Source organism: Hyaena hyaena, unplaced genomic scaffold (genome assembly GCF_003009895.1).
Source record: "Hyaena hyaena isolate Hyena2069 unplaced genomic scaffold, ASM300989v1 scaffold_129, whole genome shotgun sequence".
Classification (NCBI taxonomy): Eukaryota; Metazoa; Chordata; class Mammalia; order Carnivora; family Hyaenidae; genus Hyaena; species Hyaena hyaena.
The window spans coordinates 70550-85073 of NW_024080763.1; the positions used below are offsets into that span (position 1 = coordinate 70550).

The 14524-nt window shown below is 48.2% G+C and overlaps 1 protein-coding gene across 2 annotated transcripts in view; it reads left to right on the forward strand.

Annotated features, from left to right (window-relative positions):
- Window positions 1-820: 820 nt before the first annotated feature.
- Window positions 821-14524, forward strand: part of CUNH10orf90 (chromosome unknown C10orf90 homolog) — a 93856-nt gene continuing 80152 nt past the window's right edge. The window contains exons 1-2 of one of the 2 annotated variants that reach the window (XM_039237966.1): window positions 821-988; window positions 12369-12458. In XM_039237966.1, coding sequence (XP_039093897.1) covers window positions 12413-12458 — 46 coding nt within the window. In that variant the 5' untranslated portion in view covers window positions 821-988; window positions 12369-12412. The remainder of the gene's footprint in view (window positions 989-12368; window positions 12459-14524) is intronic. The other variant, XM_039237965.1, reaches the window with a different exon arrangement.

Consider the following 14524-nt stretch of genomic DNA (forward strand, 5'->3'; position numbering starts at 1 on the left):
CAGTCCCTGCTGCCGTGAGTTTCAATTGTAAATATTTTTCTCACTGTTTCCTTTACAGCCACGGATTTCAAACAACATGACTGGATTTGTAGAGGTCTCAGCACAGCTTCATGTTTTGCAGGCAGGTAGCAGGAATCTGCTAGGAATGTAGGATCGGTTTGGAAATCTTTTTAACGGTTCCCTGGGTCCAAAATGAAAATACACAACTCTTCGTGGGAGCGTGACCTCAGCTGCTGCGAGCAGGCCACCTGGGCACACGTTCCTTCTCGGCCACGTGGGGGTGGCCAGTTTCTGCTCCCAGGGAGCCGATGGGGGCGCCTGTGAGTCCACAGAGACTCACCGAGGCAAACGGCCCCATGCAAACCCCGCTGGGTGTCGAAAGGCAGCCCTGTGTTCCCACGGTGTGTGTGCCAGGTGGACGGGAGCCCGCCGAGAGTCTCCAGATGTGCCAGCTCAGCCATGCCCCATTTCTGCCCCGTTTGCTGAGGGAGGAGGGAAGCGGAATGAGAAAAAGACAGGGACAGACCTGGCATTCATTCTAGGGGTTTTGATCTTTCTTAGTAGAAAAATGAAGGTTGTATGGATCCCATGGCTTTGTCATCTTTTCTTCCCCTGGGAGTGGACGAGGGATGCAGGAAAGCCACCTCTGGAGACATCATAAAAGAGCTGTATGTGTCTCTTGGGTCTTGGTTTATGACACCAGTGGCACATGACAGGAGGGACTGTGTGTCCCAAACACTGCAGTGGCCCCTGCTGGGGAGGACAGTTCAGCCAGATGCAAAGGCCTGGGGGAGTCGTGGGGACCGCGCCTCGTGACAACTGTTAAGAGCAGGCGCGGTGGGGAATGGCAAATGTGACGCCGAAGAAAATGCAAGGACAGGGAAATTCTCTGGCGACAAAACCAGAGAGGTCATTTGGGCACTGAAGGGAGCCTGCATTGGAAACCCAGGTGATCAGGTACCAAAAAGAAGTGGACTTGCACAAGCAGGTAGACCTGGGAGTCCCTTGGGCAGAAGGGGGCTTGGTGGACTTGTACCCTGGGGTGCAATGCACAGGTCTTCTCCGGGGATGCGGGTCTCGTGGGGGCAGGAAGGAAACCCCTCAGCGGGATGGGGCAGCCATGGCTCTGGGTAAGGGTGTGGGGAGGGGGAACTAGCAGAGGCCACCCGCTCACAAAGAATCATTTCATGTCTTCCTCTCTCTTCTTTTTACTTTTTAAAAAATGTTTTCTTTTCTTTTGAGAGACGGAGTGTGAGTGGGGGTGGGGCAGAGAGAGAGAGGGGGACAGAGGATCAAAAGCCAGCTCTGTGCTCACAGGCTGACAGCACAGAGCCCAGTGCAGGGCTTGAACTCATGAACCGTTAGATATGACCTGAGCTGAAGTCAGGAGCTCAACCAACTGAGCCCCCAGACCCCCCTTCCTCCCTCTTATTTATATGCAGACGCACTCTTGGGGTTCTGGTCCAATCTGGTCCCAGCTCTTATGGGGATCCTGGCCTCTCAGGAAAGGTCCCCTGTGGACACACTGGTTTACCCCCCCACCCCCCGAAGAAAGCAGCACTTGTAATTCTGCCCAGTTGAGCAAACTTTTAACTCCCTCTTACACGAAGTGGCAGCTGCCATTCCTTAGATTTTGCCTTGTGCCAAGGGCTCTCCATGCAGGAAGCGATGCCGTAAAACCAGAGACGGGGAAGGGGCTGTGAGGGGCTCACTTCGTCGAAGTTAAAGTTGTTGTCAGGTCCTCCGGTGTCCAAGCTCATTCCTCGTGGCTTTATGTCCCCAAGCAGCAGACCCGGCAGTGGGGATGTAGAGGCCCCCTCGCCCCTGGGAGGGCCATCCATCCGGGACTGCACCTGCTGACCGCTATAGGGCACTGTGGAGAGGGGCCCCTGGGAACCCAGAAGAGCATCTGGATTGTTTTCTCTGGGGGCAAAAACTTCCAGTGGGAGATAGTTCGAGCTTGGCCTTAAATGATAAGACAGATTTGCCCTGAGTTGAAAGGGACTTACTCCAGAATTGCACCATTGGGTGCTGGGTTTGTAGGAGTGGGGTTTAGCAATACAGGCTAGCTTTATTTTATTTTATTTTATTTTATTTTATTTTATTTTATTTTATTTATCTTATTTTATTATTTAATTATATATATATTTTTAAATTTATTTTTAAATTTTAATTATAAAGAAAGAATACTTGCTTTGTGCTCACTCTGCATACAAGTCCTGACCCCACTTATTGGGGGCTGACCTGGGATGACCCGACTTGGATGTAAAAGGCCCCAGGCTCAGGGTCTGAGAGTTTCTGGGACGAAGGCATGGTCTGAGGACTGGGACAAAGATGTAGTTGTGATGCCAGCCACTGGGAGGGGCCTCGGAGCCCGGCTCTGTCACTTCTTTGAAGGGAACATCTGCAGTCACTAGTAGCACCTGCTTCCCCAGTGGTGACAACCAGAAATGTCTCCAGATAGTGCCCAATATCCCTCAGGAGGCAGTTCCCCCCGCTGAGAATCACTGGTCCGTGTTCATGAGGGACACTGATTTGTGATTTTCATCCCTCCTCTCTCTGTGTGTTGTAATGTCTTTATCAGGCCTTGCTGTGTCTGTGGTAGGTTGTGCTGGTCGCCTCTAATTTCCCAAGAGTCTTATGGTATTGGCATTATCTTTTTTCTTGACGTTCATGTTTCCCATATATGCCTGCAGGCTGCCCGAGCTAAGGTTTGGTTTTCTTCCATCTCATCCTCTTCCTTGTTTCCAGGGAAGCCATCTGTGCCTGGAATTTTCTTTGTAAAAAGGTTTTTTAATAATGACGACTTCCTGTAATAGCTGTAGGACTCTTAAGATTTTCTGTTTTATCGTGTGTCAGTTTTGGTAAGTTGCATTTTTTAAAAGCGATTTGTACATCTTTTCTATGTTGTTGAATTTATTCCCATAAAACATATTCATGATCCTTTTCTCGCCTATAGTCTTAACACCTGTTCCATTCCTGGCAATGGCTACTTGTATGTGTTTTTAATGTTTTTCTTGATTGATTTTGTTGATATTTTTCCCTTGAAAACCCCAGTTTTGGTTTTGCTCATTTTTCTTTCATTTTTTTCTGTTGTTTCATTAGTTTCTTCTCTTATTTTCACTTGCTTTTTGTCACCCATGTTCAGGTGTGCAGCTGTCATTTATTTATATTCACTGCTGGATTGTTGAATATTTCACTATTTGTAAGTTCTCCTATCAAAGTACATGGTGGTTGTTTTCAGGTTTTTGTCCTTAAGAGCAATGATGCTGTGGACAGTCTTTTGTAAATCCTGGTGTCAACAAGCAGGTTTCTTTTATGTACACACCATATGTCATTCATTCTAAGATATATATTTTTTACATCTTAATATATCTGAAATCAGAATGTGTCTTAAAATTCATGGCATCTTAGAACATAATTAGAAGCTTTTTCTTTCATGGTGATACATAAAATAATGGTACATCTTATACTCGACGATGTGCTAGATTTTGCTGAAATACTGTCAATAAGAGCTAAGTTCATCTTTACCTTCACTAGGTTACTCTCATAGTGGCTGTATATCCACTGTGCTCACCAGCCGTACACAGGAGTTGTCTTCACCAATATATAACATTGTTATTTTTTACCAGTTGGATAGATATGAAATGGTCTCTTATTATGATTTTATTTTCACTTCTCTATTTACTAATGAGGTTATTCAATGAACAGATATATGTATCCATATCTATCTATTCAGTTCAATTGTTTAGTGAACATTCTGTTCTGAGAAATATGTATTCTGTCTTTGCCTATTTTTCCATTGGTTTACTAGTCTTTCCCAAATTAATTTATGGAAGTTTTTTTATTATTGTGATTCTAACTCTCTATTTTGGGAGTTGCAAGTATCTTTTTCTAATTTAGCTTCCTCTTTTTATCACATCTACTAATGGTCAGAAATTCTTAAAAATACTTGAATTTATCAAATATTTATTTATATAGTGTTTGATGTGGGAACATTTTGATTATGATTCCCAAAATCGTAAAGGTATGAACTGTTTTATCTCTTAACAGTTTTAAAGTCTTACCTTTCCAATTTAAGTCTTTAGATTATCTGGAGTTGATTTGTGGGCATGGTAAAGTGTAGGGAACCGATTCTGGTTTCTAAATTAATGACAACTAATAGTTCCAGCATCATTTATTATGGTTTGTTTTTATCCATGCCACCTCATTATTTTTCACATTTCACATATAAGAGTGTCTCTTTCTGGGTTCCTTATTCTTTTCCACTAGTCATTTTTGTTGTTGTTGTTTATTCCTATAGCAATGCACTGACGTTTTCTCTACATCTTTAAATTTTGATATCTGATAGGGGAAATTCCTCTGCCCTGACTATCTGTGTGTCTGTCTTTCTTCAAAAGGCGGCCTATTGATATCCCTACCACTTAGTTTTGACATATCGCCTCACACACACGAAGAGGCTGTGCTCATCTGGGCATCTCAGAGAGTCCCACAGGAAGCTGAGCATCGACAGCTAGGCTGTGCTAGCAGCCTCTCATCCCCAGTGGTGGGAATATTCTCTTAGAAGGACTTGAGAGTCTAACCTGCTGGATGAGGCTGGAATTGATGAACCCACTTTTCAGATGAAGACATTAAGAAAAGGCACGTGACTTTTTCAGCCTCATTTGCTCAGGTAAATTTTGCAGCTCATGCCCATAGGCAGTGTTACTTCAGTGTTACTCTTCATTCAATCTCAGATTCAGTCCCACCCGGGCCCACCCAGTTTTTCCAGAAGCTGGAGCTGCTCTACTTGCTCTTTCTGCCCAAGTGCCCTTCTCATTTACTTCTCTAGTCTATTTAAAAATTATACCTGCTCTTACGCTTCTAAAATTCCCTTAGATTGGTGAGTGTGTTCTCCCTCTCTTTGCTAAGACACCTGGAAGTGCTAAATCTTGGTGTTTGCTCCTTTTTTCACCTTCCTAAGACCCATGGACCCACTGCCAGGCGTCTCCCCTGGCACCTCTCCTTCTGTCTCTGTGCAAGTGTAGATGAAGGAAAGGCTCTTCTGGGGAGCTAGCAGGAGAGCAGTAATTACTGAAGCTAATGCTTCAGCTCTCTCTAAAGTTCAAGTTCATTAGTGAAACTTTATCTTGTCATTCTAGTTTCTGGTTTCTGATGAGCTGGTACTTATTTTGCAATCAAGAGTAAAAATGTTGAATTATAATAATAACTAGAATCATTAACTTTGCTAAAATGTTAAGCTGCCTATAAGCTCCATGCAGGCGGAGATTTTCTCTCTTTTGCTCATTGCTGTGACTTCAGGGCCTACACTAGTGCCTGGCACATGGTTGATGATATATAAATATTCCCTGGAGAAATAATGAAATGAATTTTATCGAGTCCTTTCTATGTGCCACGCCACATCCTAAGGCTTTTCAATGTGTCTTCTCTCTCACTGCTCATAATAACTCAGTGAAAGAGATATCATGATCCTTATATTACAAATGGGGAAACTGAGGCACAGAGAGTTAGGGAACTTGTCTCGGTCACAAACTTTTGTGTTATTTATTTTTTATTGAAGTACAAGTAATATACAGTGTTATATTAGTTTCAGCTGTACTTGCAGTGATTCAACTTTTCTTTTTGGTTTTGGCTTTTATTTAAATTCCAGTTAGTTAACATACAGTGTAATATTAGTTTCAGGTGATTCAACACTTCTACACATTACTCAGTGCTCTTCACACTAAGCGTACTCTTAGTCCCCTTTATCTATTGCATCCACCCCCCTATCCACCCACTTACTCTCTGGCAATCACTTGTTTGCTGTATTTAAGAGTCTGGATTTTTGGTTTTCTCTTGAAGTTACACATTTTAAGTGGTCAAGCTAAATTCAAGTTCTTATCTGTGGCATGCCCAGGGACATTTTCTAGCATCCAAGAAGTAATGCCTCTCTCCCTGATGGTACATGAATGGAGATGCTGTTTATGGAAGCCCGAGAATCACTGTGGTTGCATTCACATTTATGGGGGTGGATGAAAGGGAGGCATCATTAAGTATTTGTTTCTTAGAGTTGCTATAAATAGACAAGTAACCCAATTTAAAAACAAGCAAAGGATCTGAATAGATACTTCTTCAAAGATAATATACCAACAGCTAATAATCACATGAAAGGGTATATAATATTTAAGTCATTAAGAAAATGCAAATCAAAACTACAGTGAGATGATACCGCACACCCACTGGTATGGCTGTAGCCAAAAAGATGGACAGAAATGGGGCACGTAGGTGGCTCAGTGGGTTAAGCATCTGACTCTTGATTTCAGCTCAGCTCATGATCTCATGGTTCGTGAGGTTGAGCCTCATGTCAGGCTCTGCACTGACAGCTCGGCATCTGCTTGGGATTCTCTCTCTCCCTCTCTCTATGCCCCTTTTCCACTAGTGTGCATGTGTACTCTCTCTCTCTCAAAATAAATAAATAAACTTTAAAAAGATGGACAGTCGCAAGTGTTGGCAGAGATGAGGAAAGGTGGAACCCTTGTACATTGCTGGTGGGGATTTAGAATGGTGCAGTCACTTGAGAAAACAGTTTGACATTTCCTCAGGAAGTTAAACCTGGAGACCCAGCAATTCCACTCGTAGGTAAATGACTGGGAGAAGGCCAACCTATACCCACATACACCTTGTACATACATGTTCACAGTAGTGTTATTCATTAAGACATAGAACAATCCAGCTGTCTATCAGCTGGGGAATAGATGCACGGTATGTAGTGAATCCACGGTAGGGGAGATTATGCAGCCATAGAAAGGAATGGGGTCCTCACACATATAACATGAATGAACCTTAGAAACATGATGTGCAGTGAAAGAAGCCAGACATGTGAGGCCATGTGTTGTATGATTCCATTTATAGGAAAAGTCTAGAATAAGCAAACCCAGAAAACGAAGATCAGCAGTGGCCAGGGACTGGGCTGATGGGCAGTAATGGGTGGGGGGCTTCTCTGAAGGGCAAGGAGAATGTTCTGGAATCAGATAGTGATGATGATTGCACAACTTTGTCAATATACAAAAACCATTGAGTTGTGCACTGTGAAGGGTAAACTTACAGCATGTGATTTATAGCTCAGAAGAGCTGTTATTTAAATTTTAAAAAATCAGCTGCTGGGGCACCTGGGTGGCTCAGTTGGTTGGGTGTCTGACTTTGGCTCAAGTCATGATCTCGGGCCCTGCGCCGGGCTCTGTGCTGACAACTCAGAGCCTGGGTCCTGCTTTGGATTCTGTGTGTGTGTGTGTGTGTGTGTGTGTGTGTGTGTATGCCCCTCCCCTGCTCATGCTCTCTCTCTCTCTCTCTCTCAAAAATAAATAAATGTTAAAAAAAATTAAAAATTTAAAAAATGAGTTGCAGAGAGGGAAGCCCAGCTGGGAGGGGTGAGTTAGAAGACAGGGAGAGCCGCAGGCCAGGGCTCTCTCCTTTGAGCCAGACTCAGCAGCTCCCCAGCTGGAGCTGCCCTGCCACTCTCGGGGCCTCCGTGTCCCTTCCTCGCAGAGCGGCGGGTACGGACAAGCTGGTATTTATGACAGCCTCGGTCCTTCTGCGCCTCCACGTTGAAGGGGGTGGTTTCCTGGGTCTCGCCTACATTTAGGGTCTGTTAGAGCAGGAGGGCGGGGGCGGGGAACAGGGGACTCTGGAGTTTTGCTCAGTTAAACAGCAGCAACACTGATAACAACACAAGTGGGAAACCCACCCTATTCAACACCAAAAGTGTGCCCAGCGGGCAGAGCAACCTTGTCTCCCTGGCCTGCGCAGCTGCTAAGTTATCGGATAGCTGTGTAGACGAGGGGCCACTTGGCTTCCTACACAGGAGCTGGGCAGAGTGTGCGTGAGCGTCTCTGAGCCGGGGCTCTTGGACCTGGGTCAGGGCCAGCAGCTCCCCCGCCAACAGGGCCCCAAAGATAATGTGTGCGCCTAGCGGCTCCTACATGACAGTGTTTCCTAAGTGAGAGACTGACGAACGGGCGCCCTTGGGCGCTGCACCACCCCCGTCTGTCCAGCCCCTGGGGAGCCTGTTTTCCTGTCCGTGGGCTCCTGCTCCAGGCGGGGCTTGGCCAGGTCGGGGGTGAGAAACCAGAAGCCGCACGAACCCACCAGTAACAGTGACGTTGGTCCTCGGGGAGGAGGGGAAATCCACACGGACATCTTAGGGAAGAATCCTGCGGCTCGTGTACATCACGAGCCCTGAGCTGGCACGTTGTCCTGGTCGCGTGGAGTGTGTGGCTCCGCGCTGGGCCGCCTGTGGCTCCGGGCCCTTCCGCAGGAGGTGTCAAAGGCGCCCAGGTCTTCCTTGCGTGTTGGTCGCTGTCCAGGCCCGAACTGAAAGCACACAGTCCACCCTTGCTCATCCTGCTGGAAGTTGCCTGGGGGGTGAGGGGGCTGAGGGGGCTGAGGGGGTCCTGCTGCCACCTGGGATGCCCCGGGGGAGGGGAGCCCATGTGGGGGTCTCTTTCTGCTCGCTGGTGTCCAGAGCAGGGTCCCAGGTCCCACCTGTGAAGGCAGAAATGGCCCCCCTGCCATCAAATCACTCTGTGGCTTTCAATACAAGGTAATAATGACTCTTGTTCAGGGAGCTGGATGTTCCTTGAAGGAGAGAGAGCACGTCGTGACGTTGTTTTCTACTTGCTGAAAGAAGTCGGTGGAAGTGGAGACACTGTGTTCTCACACGCACCCCTTCAAATGTCCCCAGTGCCTTGTGGCTGGCCGTCTGGGGACAGGGCTGTGTGGCAGACCTAGACGGTGTCCCTAAGGCCACGCAGGCCCCTGCACCATCCACCTGTCACAGATGGGGAAGCTGAGCCTGGGAGATGGGTCACGGCTGAGTGGCCAGGTGGGATCTGAGCCCAATGTCCTTGCTGCCTGTCTGGACTTTGCCCGCTGTGTCATGCTATGTCCCTTTTAAAGCCAAAAGAAAGGAGGAAACAGTGCCTTCTTTCATCCTCTCCCACTGCTCTACCTGCTGCCGAGACCCAGGCCCGCTGCCTTGGGGAGTCTGCACTCTCCTGGGGAACCCAGCAGAACCCCGTCCCCACCCCCAGGCCCTCCAGCTCACAGTCTTTTTTGAGAGGGGAGGTGCGTTCACTCCCTTTCACACTGGTGCCCCCACTGAAGGCATTTGGGTTACATGACAGAGCCCACCTTTGGTCACTTGCTTACCTCTATCATGGACTTGAAACAAGACCTCCTCCCTGTCTCCTCTCCCTGTACATGTGGGAACGCAAGGTGGGGGGAGTGATTATTTTTCAAAGAGCTTTTAAGACGATTACTAAAATGATCTATCCATGTGTCTATCTCTCTGCCCAGCCTACCCCTCAAAAAAGAACTCTAGTGTTTGCTATGAAAATATTAGCCAATCCGACCAACAGGAATTCAGAATGAAAGGCAGAAGATAACCTGCAGAAAAAACTGAAAGCAGGAACTTGAAAGAATATTTGTACGGCCATGTTCACGGCAGCGTTATTCACAATAGTCAAGGGTACCAGCCACCCAAACATCCACAGACGCATGACTGGATGAACAAAACATGGTCTATACACACAGTGGAATATTACTCAGCTTTAAAGAGGAAAGACGGGGCGTCTGGGTGGCTGAGTCGGCTAAGCGTCTGGCTTCGGCTCAGGTCATGATCTCTCGGTCTGTCAGTTCAAGCCCCAAGGTCGGACTCTGCTGACAGCTCAGAGCCTGGAGCCTGCTTCGGATTCTGTGTCTCCCTCCCTTTCTGCCCCTTCCCTTCTCATACTCTGTCTCTATCTCAAAAACCAACATTAAAAATTAAAAAAAAACAGAAATAAGGTTTCCAAAAAATAAAGAGAAAAGAAATGCTGATACCGGCTATGGCACGTACGACCTTTGAGGACACGCTCAGTGAAGCAAGCCAGTCGCAAAATGACAGACACTGTGGGCGTCCACTTATGTTAGGTTTCTGGAGCAGTCGCAGTCACATTTGTGGAGATGGAGAGTGGACGGTGGTTCCCAGAGCCTGGAGGATGTGGAATGGGGGAGTTCATTTTCATGGGTACAGAGTTTCAGGTTCACAAGATGAAAGAGTTCTGGAGATGGATGGTGGTGTGCTGACAGTTTCACAACAAAAGGGACGTACTGACTGCCACAGAACCGGACACTGAAAAGTGGTTAGACGGCACCTTTATGTGTATTTTACCACAGCTGAGGGGGTGGGGAGAAGAAGACAGCCCGTTAGGGGAAATGATCAGATCCACACTGCATTGAAAGAGGTCTTGTTTTGTGTCTCAGTCCCCCATTAGGCTACGAGCTTTTCCAAGGCAGGGACTCCTATGCCCCATTCATCTTCCTGACCCCACCACCTAACCCAGGTCCTCAAAATGTTAGGTCCTCACGAAACGTTTGTTGCACTGAGCTCACTGTGTGGTTACTGACTACTGTGCACTTGCACGGCATCACGGCTTACGGAATGCTGGCATGTGCACATGGTCACATTTAGTCGCACAGCCCTTTGCCCTCTCCCCCAAGGGAGTGAGCCCAGACACCGAGGGCCGGAGACACGGTGCGTCAGATTCCAGGCCTCTTGGAAATCGGCTGTATGATGGCTACAAAATCGGTGGAGAGGCTTTTCAAACCTCCTTATTACCTTAATTTTCTGAGATGAAAATTATATGTAAAACCGGGGCTGATAACACGTTCCACTTTCTCCATGGCCCGTTGTGTGTAGGGCACTGTGCCGAGCCCACAAAAACCTTTCCTCGGCTCATTTCCTACATCGCAGGCCTACAATGCCTGTGTCAGTATGCCTCTCTGTCTGAGGAGCAGACACGGGCTTGTGTGGCTCGTCCAAGGTTATAGCTTTGGGACATGGTATCACCCAGGCCTTGCCACCAAAGCTCAGGTGCTTTCTCACGCTTCTGATGCTATCAGGTCTACAGATTCTGTCCCATTTCTACCTTTTCTGCATGGACAGCGATCATTAATATCGTAAAGTCTTAGCTTGAGGCTTACTGGTTAGGTGACCCACTTCCTCACCTGTAAAATGGGGGGGATAATAGTGCCCATTTTGAGCATTAAAGGAATGAACACTGAAACCGGCATAGGTTTACTCGCAAAGAGGGGGAAAGAAATTTCAGGCATTAAGATGTACTAGTGACATTGACCAGACTCCAAGCCCCTTGGGATTAGCCAGTGAAGTCTACCTTGGTCTGGTGTTTAGGAAAAGGCGTACAGAGGCGCTGTCCATTTACACAGTGGCCCCTGCTGCCAGTGCCTTCTCCCCAGGGATGGAGCCACTTTCCTTATGAAATGGTGTATTTCATTTGAAAGGCAATGAGTTACATAGTTAGTTGATCCTGTCCCACTTTGGACTTGGCTGTTGCGAACTCGCCATCAGGTTGTGAGTCATGGACGCCAGCGACCTCTCTGGTCCAGGCGATGTGGTTCAGTGATTTCTTCAGCTCCTTTTGCTTCTTTTATCACAGTTTTACCTTTTTGTTTTCGAATTTACCTATTTATTTTGAGAGAAGAAGAGAGAGTGGGGTAGGAGCAGAGAGAGAAGGGGAGAGAGAATCTCAAGCAGGCTCTGCGCAGTCAGTGCGCGCAGAGCCCGACGTGGGGCTTGATCCCAAGAACCGTGAGATCACGGCCTGAGCCGAGATCAGGAGTCAGATGCCTAACTGACTGAGCCACCCAGGTGCCCCTGCACGTTCCACCTTTTGGAAAAAATCCTTGTTGCTAATTATAAGCCACAGATGCGGTTGGGTATAGATGATAAACCCACGTTCATTGTAATTTAGTGTCAAGGGTGTTTTATTAAATTGTACAAAAGCAGATTGTTCTTATAATAGCTTGCATGGTAAACAGACTGTTATATTGCCCAATGTTTTAGATAAACCGGCTTGAAGAATCTGGTCACACATTAAAAGCGGGTTATTCACATTAACATTGTGATGTTTTCTGAATGTATGTTTCTACTCAGGGCGCTTTTAAACAGTAAAAATGGTTCTTGACAAGAGGACCAGCATCATCAAACCCAGGCGAAAAATAAAGTCCAGGGAAGCAGGGGACGGAGCTGAGAAATGGGCATCTGACCGCGGGAGGCAGATAAAACAGCTCTTTGTCTCACACCTCACAGTGCCCCATGGAAAACCTTTAAACAGAGCTTGTGAGAACTTTCCTTACTTGTCAAGGCCAAGGTGGGCTCCCTCCCCCCACCCCTGGTTGCCATGTAAACATTCCAGTGACTTCATCACAAGTACAACTTTTAGAGGTTCTTCGGCCCAGGGCAGAAGGTGGGAGCCTGCCTCATTCCAAGAGTGGTTGGTTACCAATGTAAACTGTGCCTGATTTCTCTCTCTCTCTCCCCCCTTCTTTAGCCAAACACATCCTTGTCATTAACAGACCTTTGAAACTGAGTAAAATGTCTTTGAAACGCCAGTGGAATATGATAAAAGTGCCCGAGGAAGGTATGTTGTGATTTCTCCCCCCACAGATGTAACTCTTATCAAAACAAAATAATTTGTTCGTTCGTCGCCATGCAGTGAGTGTCCTCAGCCGGCCAGGTGCTGGACGGGGATGAACAGGACATCCTCTGAAGGCCTCGGTCCGCCTGGGGGCAGCAGGCTCATGAACAGATCATTACAGAACAGCGTAGTCAGACCAGAAGGTAGTGACAGCCTGTCAGGGACACGGATGAGGGCTGAACTGTGCTCCTCAAAAAGACATGGAGTCCTAACCCCCGTACCTGCGAATGTGACCTTATTTGGAAATAGAGTCCTTGCAGGTATAGTGGAGATGAGGCCAGACTGGAGGAAGGCCAGCCTTAAAGCCAGTGGCCGCCGCCCTTGTTAGGAGAGGGGTTTGCAGACATAGAGACAAAGGAAGGACGTCCGTGTGGCAGTGGACAAAGGCCAAGTGACAAGGGGCACAGACATGGGAGTCACGCTGCTGTGTGCTAGGGAACGTGAGGATGGCCAGCAACCCCTGGCTCTTAGCAGGTGACAAGGGAGGATCCTCGCCGGGTCCTTCAGAGGTAGCATGACCTGCTGGCACCTTGACTGCGCATTTATGGCCTCCAGAATGCGAGAGAATACGTCCCTGCCGCCTCCCCACTCGTGATGACTTGTTGCGGCAGCCCCAGGAAACGAACGGAGCGGAGGGCGTGTAGGGCGGGGGCAGCCACGGAGCCCTCCCCGGAGGCGATGGTCATGAGCTGTATCAGGGCGTGAGGAGGTAGCCGGACGGGAAGGTTGGGAAGGTGGCACCCGAGATCGAAGAGACGTCTGGGAAGTAGCGGCAGGCTTCTTCTAAGGGTACTTCGCCTGGCTTCCTGGAGCCCCAGCGGCCCCGACACGGGAGCTCAGGTTTTTATGTGTATGTTTCCCATGCCCTGTTCGAGGAGGGGAGGGCAAAGTGGGGAGGGATCCTTTTGTGAGAGTTTTCAGAGGAGCCATAAGGTCACAAACTGGTGATGTCAAGGGGATTTGGGGGGAGCCAGACAGGAGACGAGGCTGGTGAGGTCACCAGCTTGACCGTGACCTTGCCAGGAGCAGGCAGTACTGGGAAAAATAAACAGATGGGATGGAGCAGAGCCTGTTTCGTAAGAGAAAGCAGGCCTTGGCTTTCCGCTGGACACTGGAGGGGAAGGAAAGGGGACGCCTCAGTGTCTACTGTGGGTGATAGGAGAATGGTGGGCACTCGCCAAGATGATGGATGTGATTTGGCAGGGGAAGGGGAGGAGGGGGTGGAGGGGGAGAAGAGGAGGAGGTGGCATCTTGGGGCGAGTTGGGTGGTTGCCTTTCAAACTAGCTGAGCGGGAGGTGATGTGGAGGCTGGCTCCAGGGGCTGGTGCTCACAGACGAGATCTGGGTCTTTGGTTGATAAAGCGAGGCAAGGCCACGGTGCGTCTGTTGGCAGAAGGGCCCAGAGGGAGAACAGGATGGTCAAAGAGACAACCGGCAAAGGAAAGCAAGACACAGTAGCCGGGAGGAGGAAAATGGAAAACCCGTTGTTCCAGAAGTCAAAGATGGAAAGATCTTCCAGGGACACTGGGTAGCTAACAGCGTCAAACCCCCCTGAGACGATTAGTGTAACTTAAATGGGAGCCGTAGTGCTGAGAATCATCCATTTGGAAATGTTTTCAGAAGGCCTGGTTCAACGTGGCGAAAGCTCCCGTGGACTGTAAGTGAGGAAAGGCATTTCCAGACCCACGGGGGGACTCTGGATGCGCCTTCTTGTCCCTGATGTGCGTGAGGGAGGAATGCAAACGTGTGCTCACTAAACTACCTGAAGGCTGGGCGCTCGTCGTTTACACGTGCCTCTGATGGAGTGATTCAGCAGGCAGTGCGTGTCCGCGGCGTCTGCGGCAGCACCGTCAGCATTGTTGGGTGCTGTGCGGGGATCGTAGGCGCTTCCTTGCTCCTACGCTGTGCTTCACCCATGGTGCTCCTTGCTGTTCTCGAAATATGCTGGAGTTTTCTGCTTTTCTCCTGTAAGCCATTTCCACCTTCTCTTTCGCCTCTGTTCAGGTTAT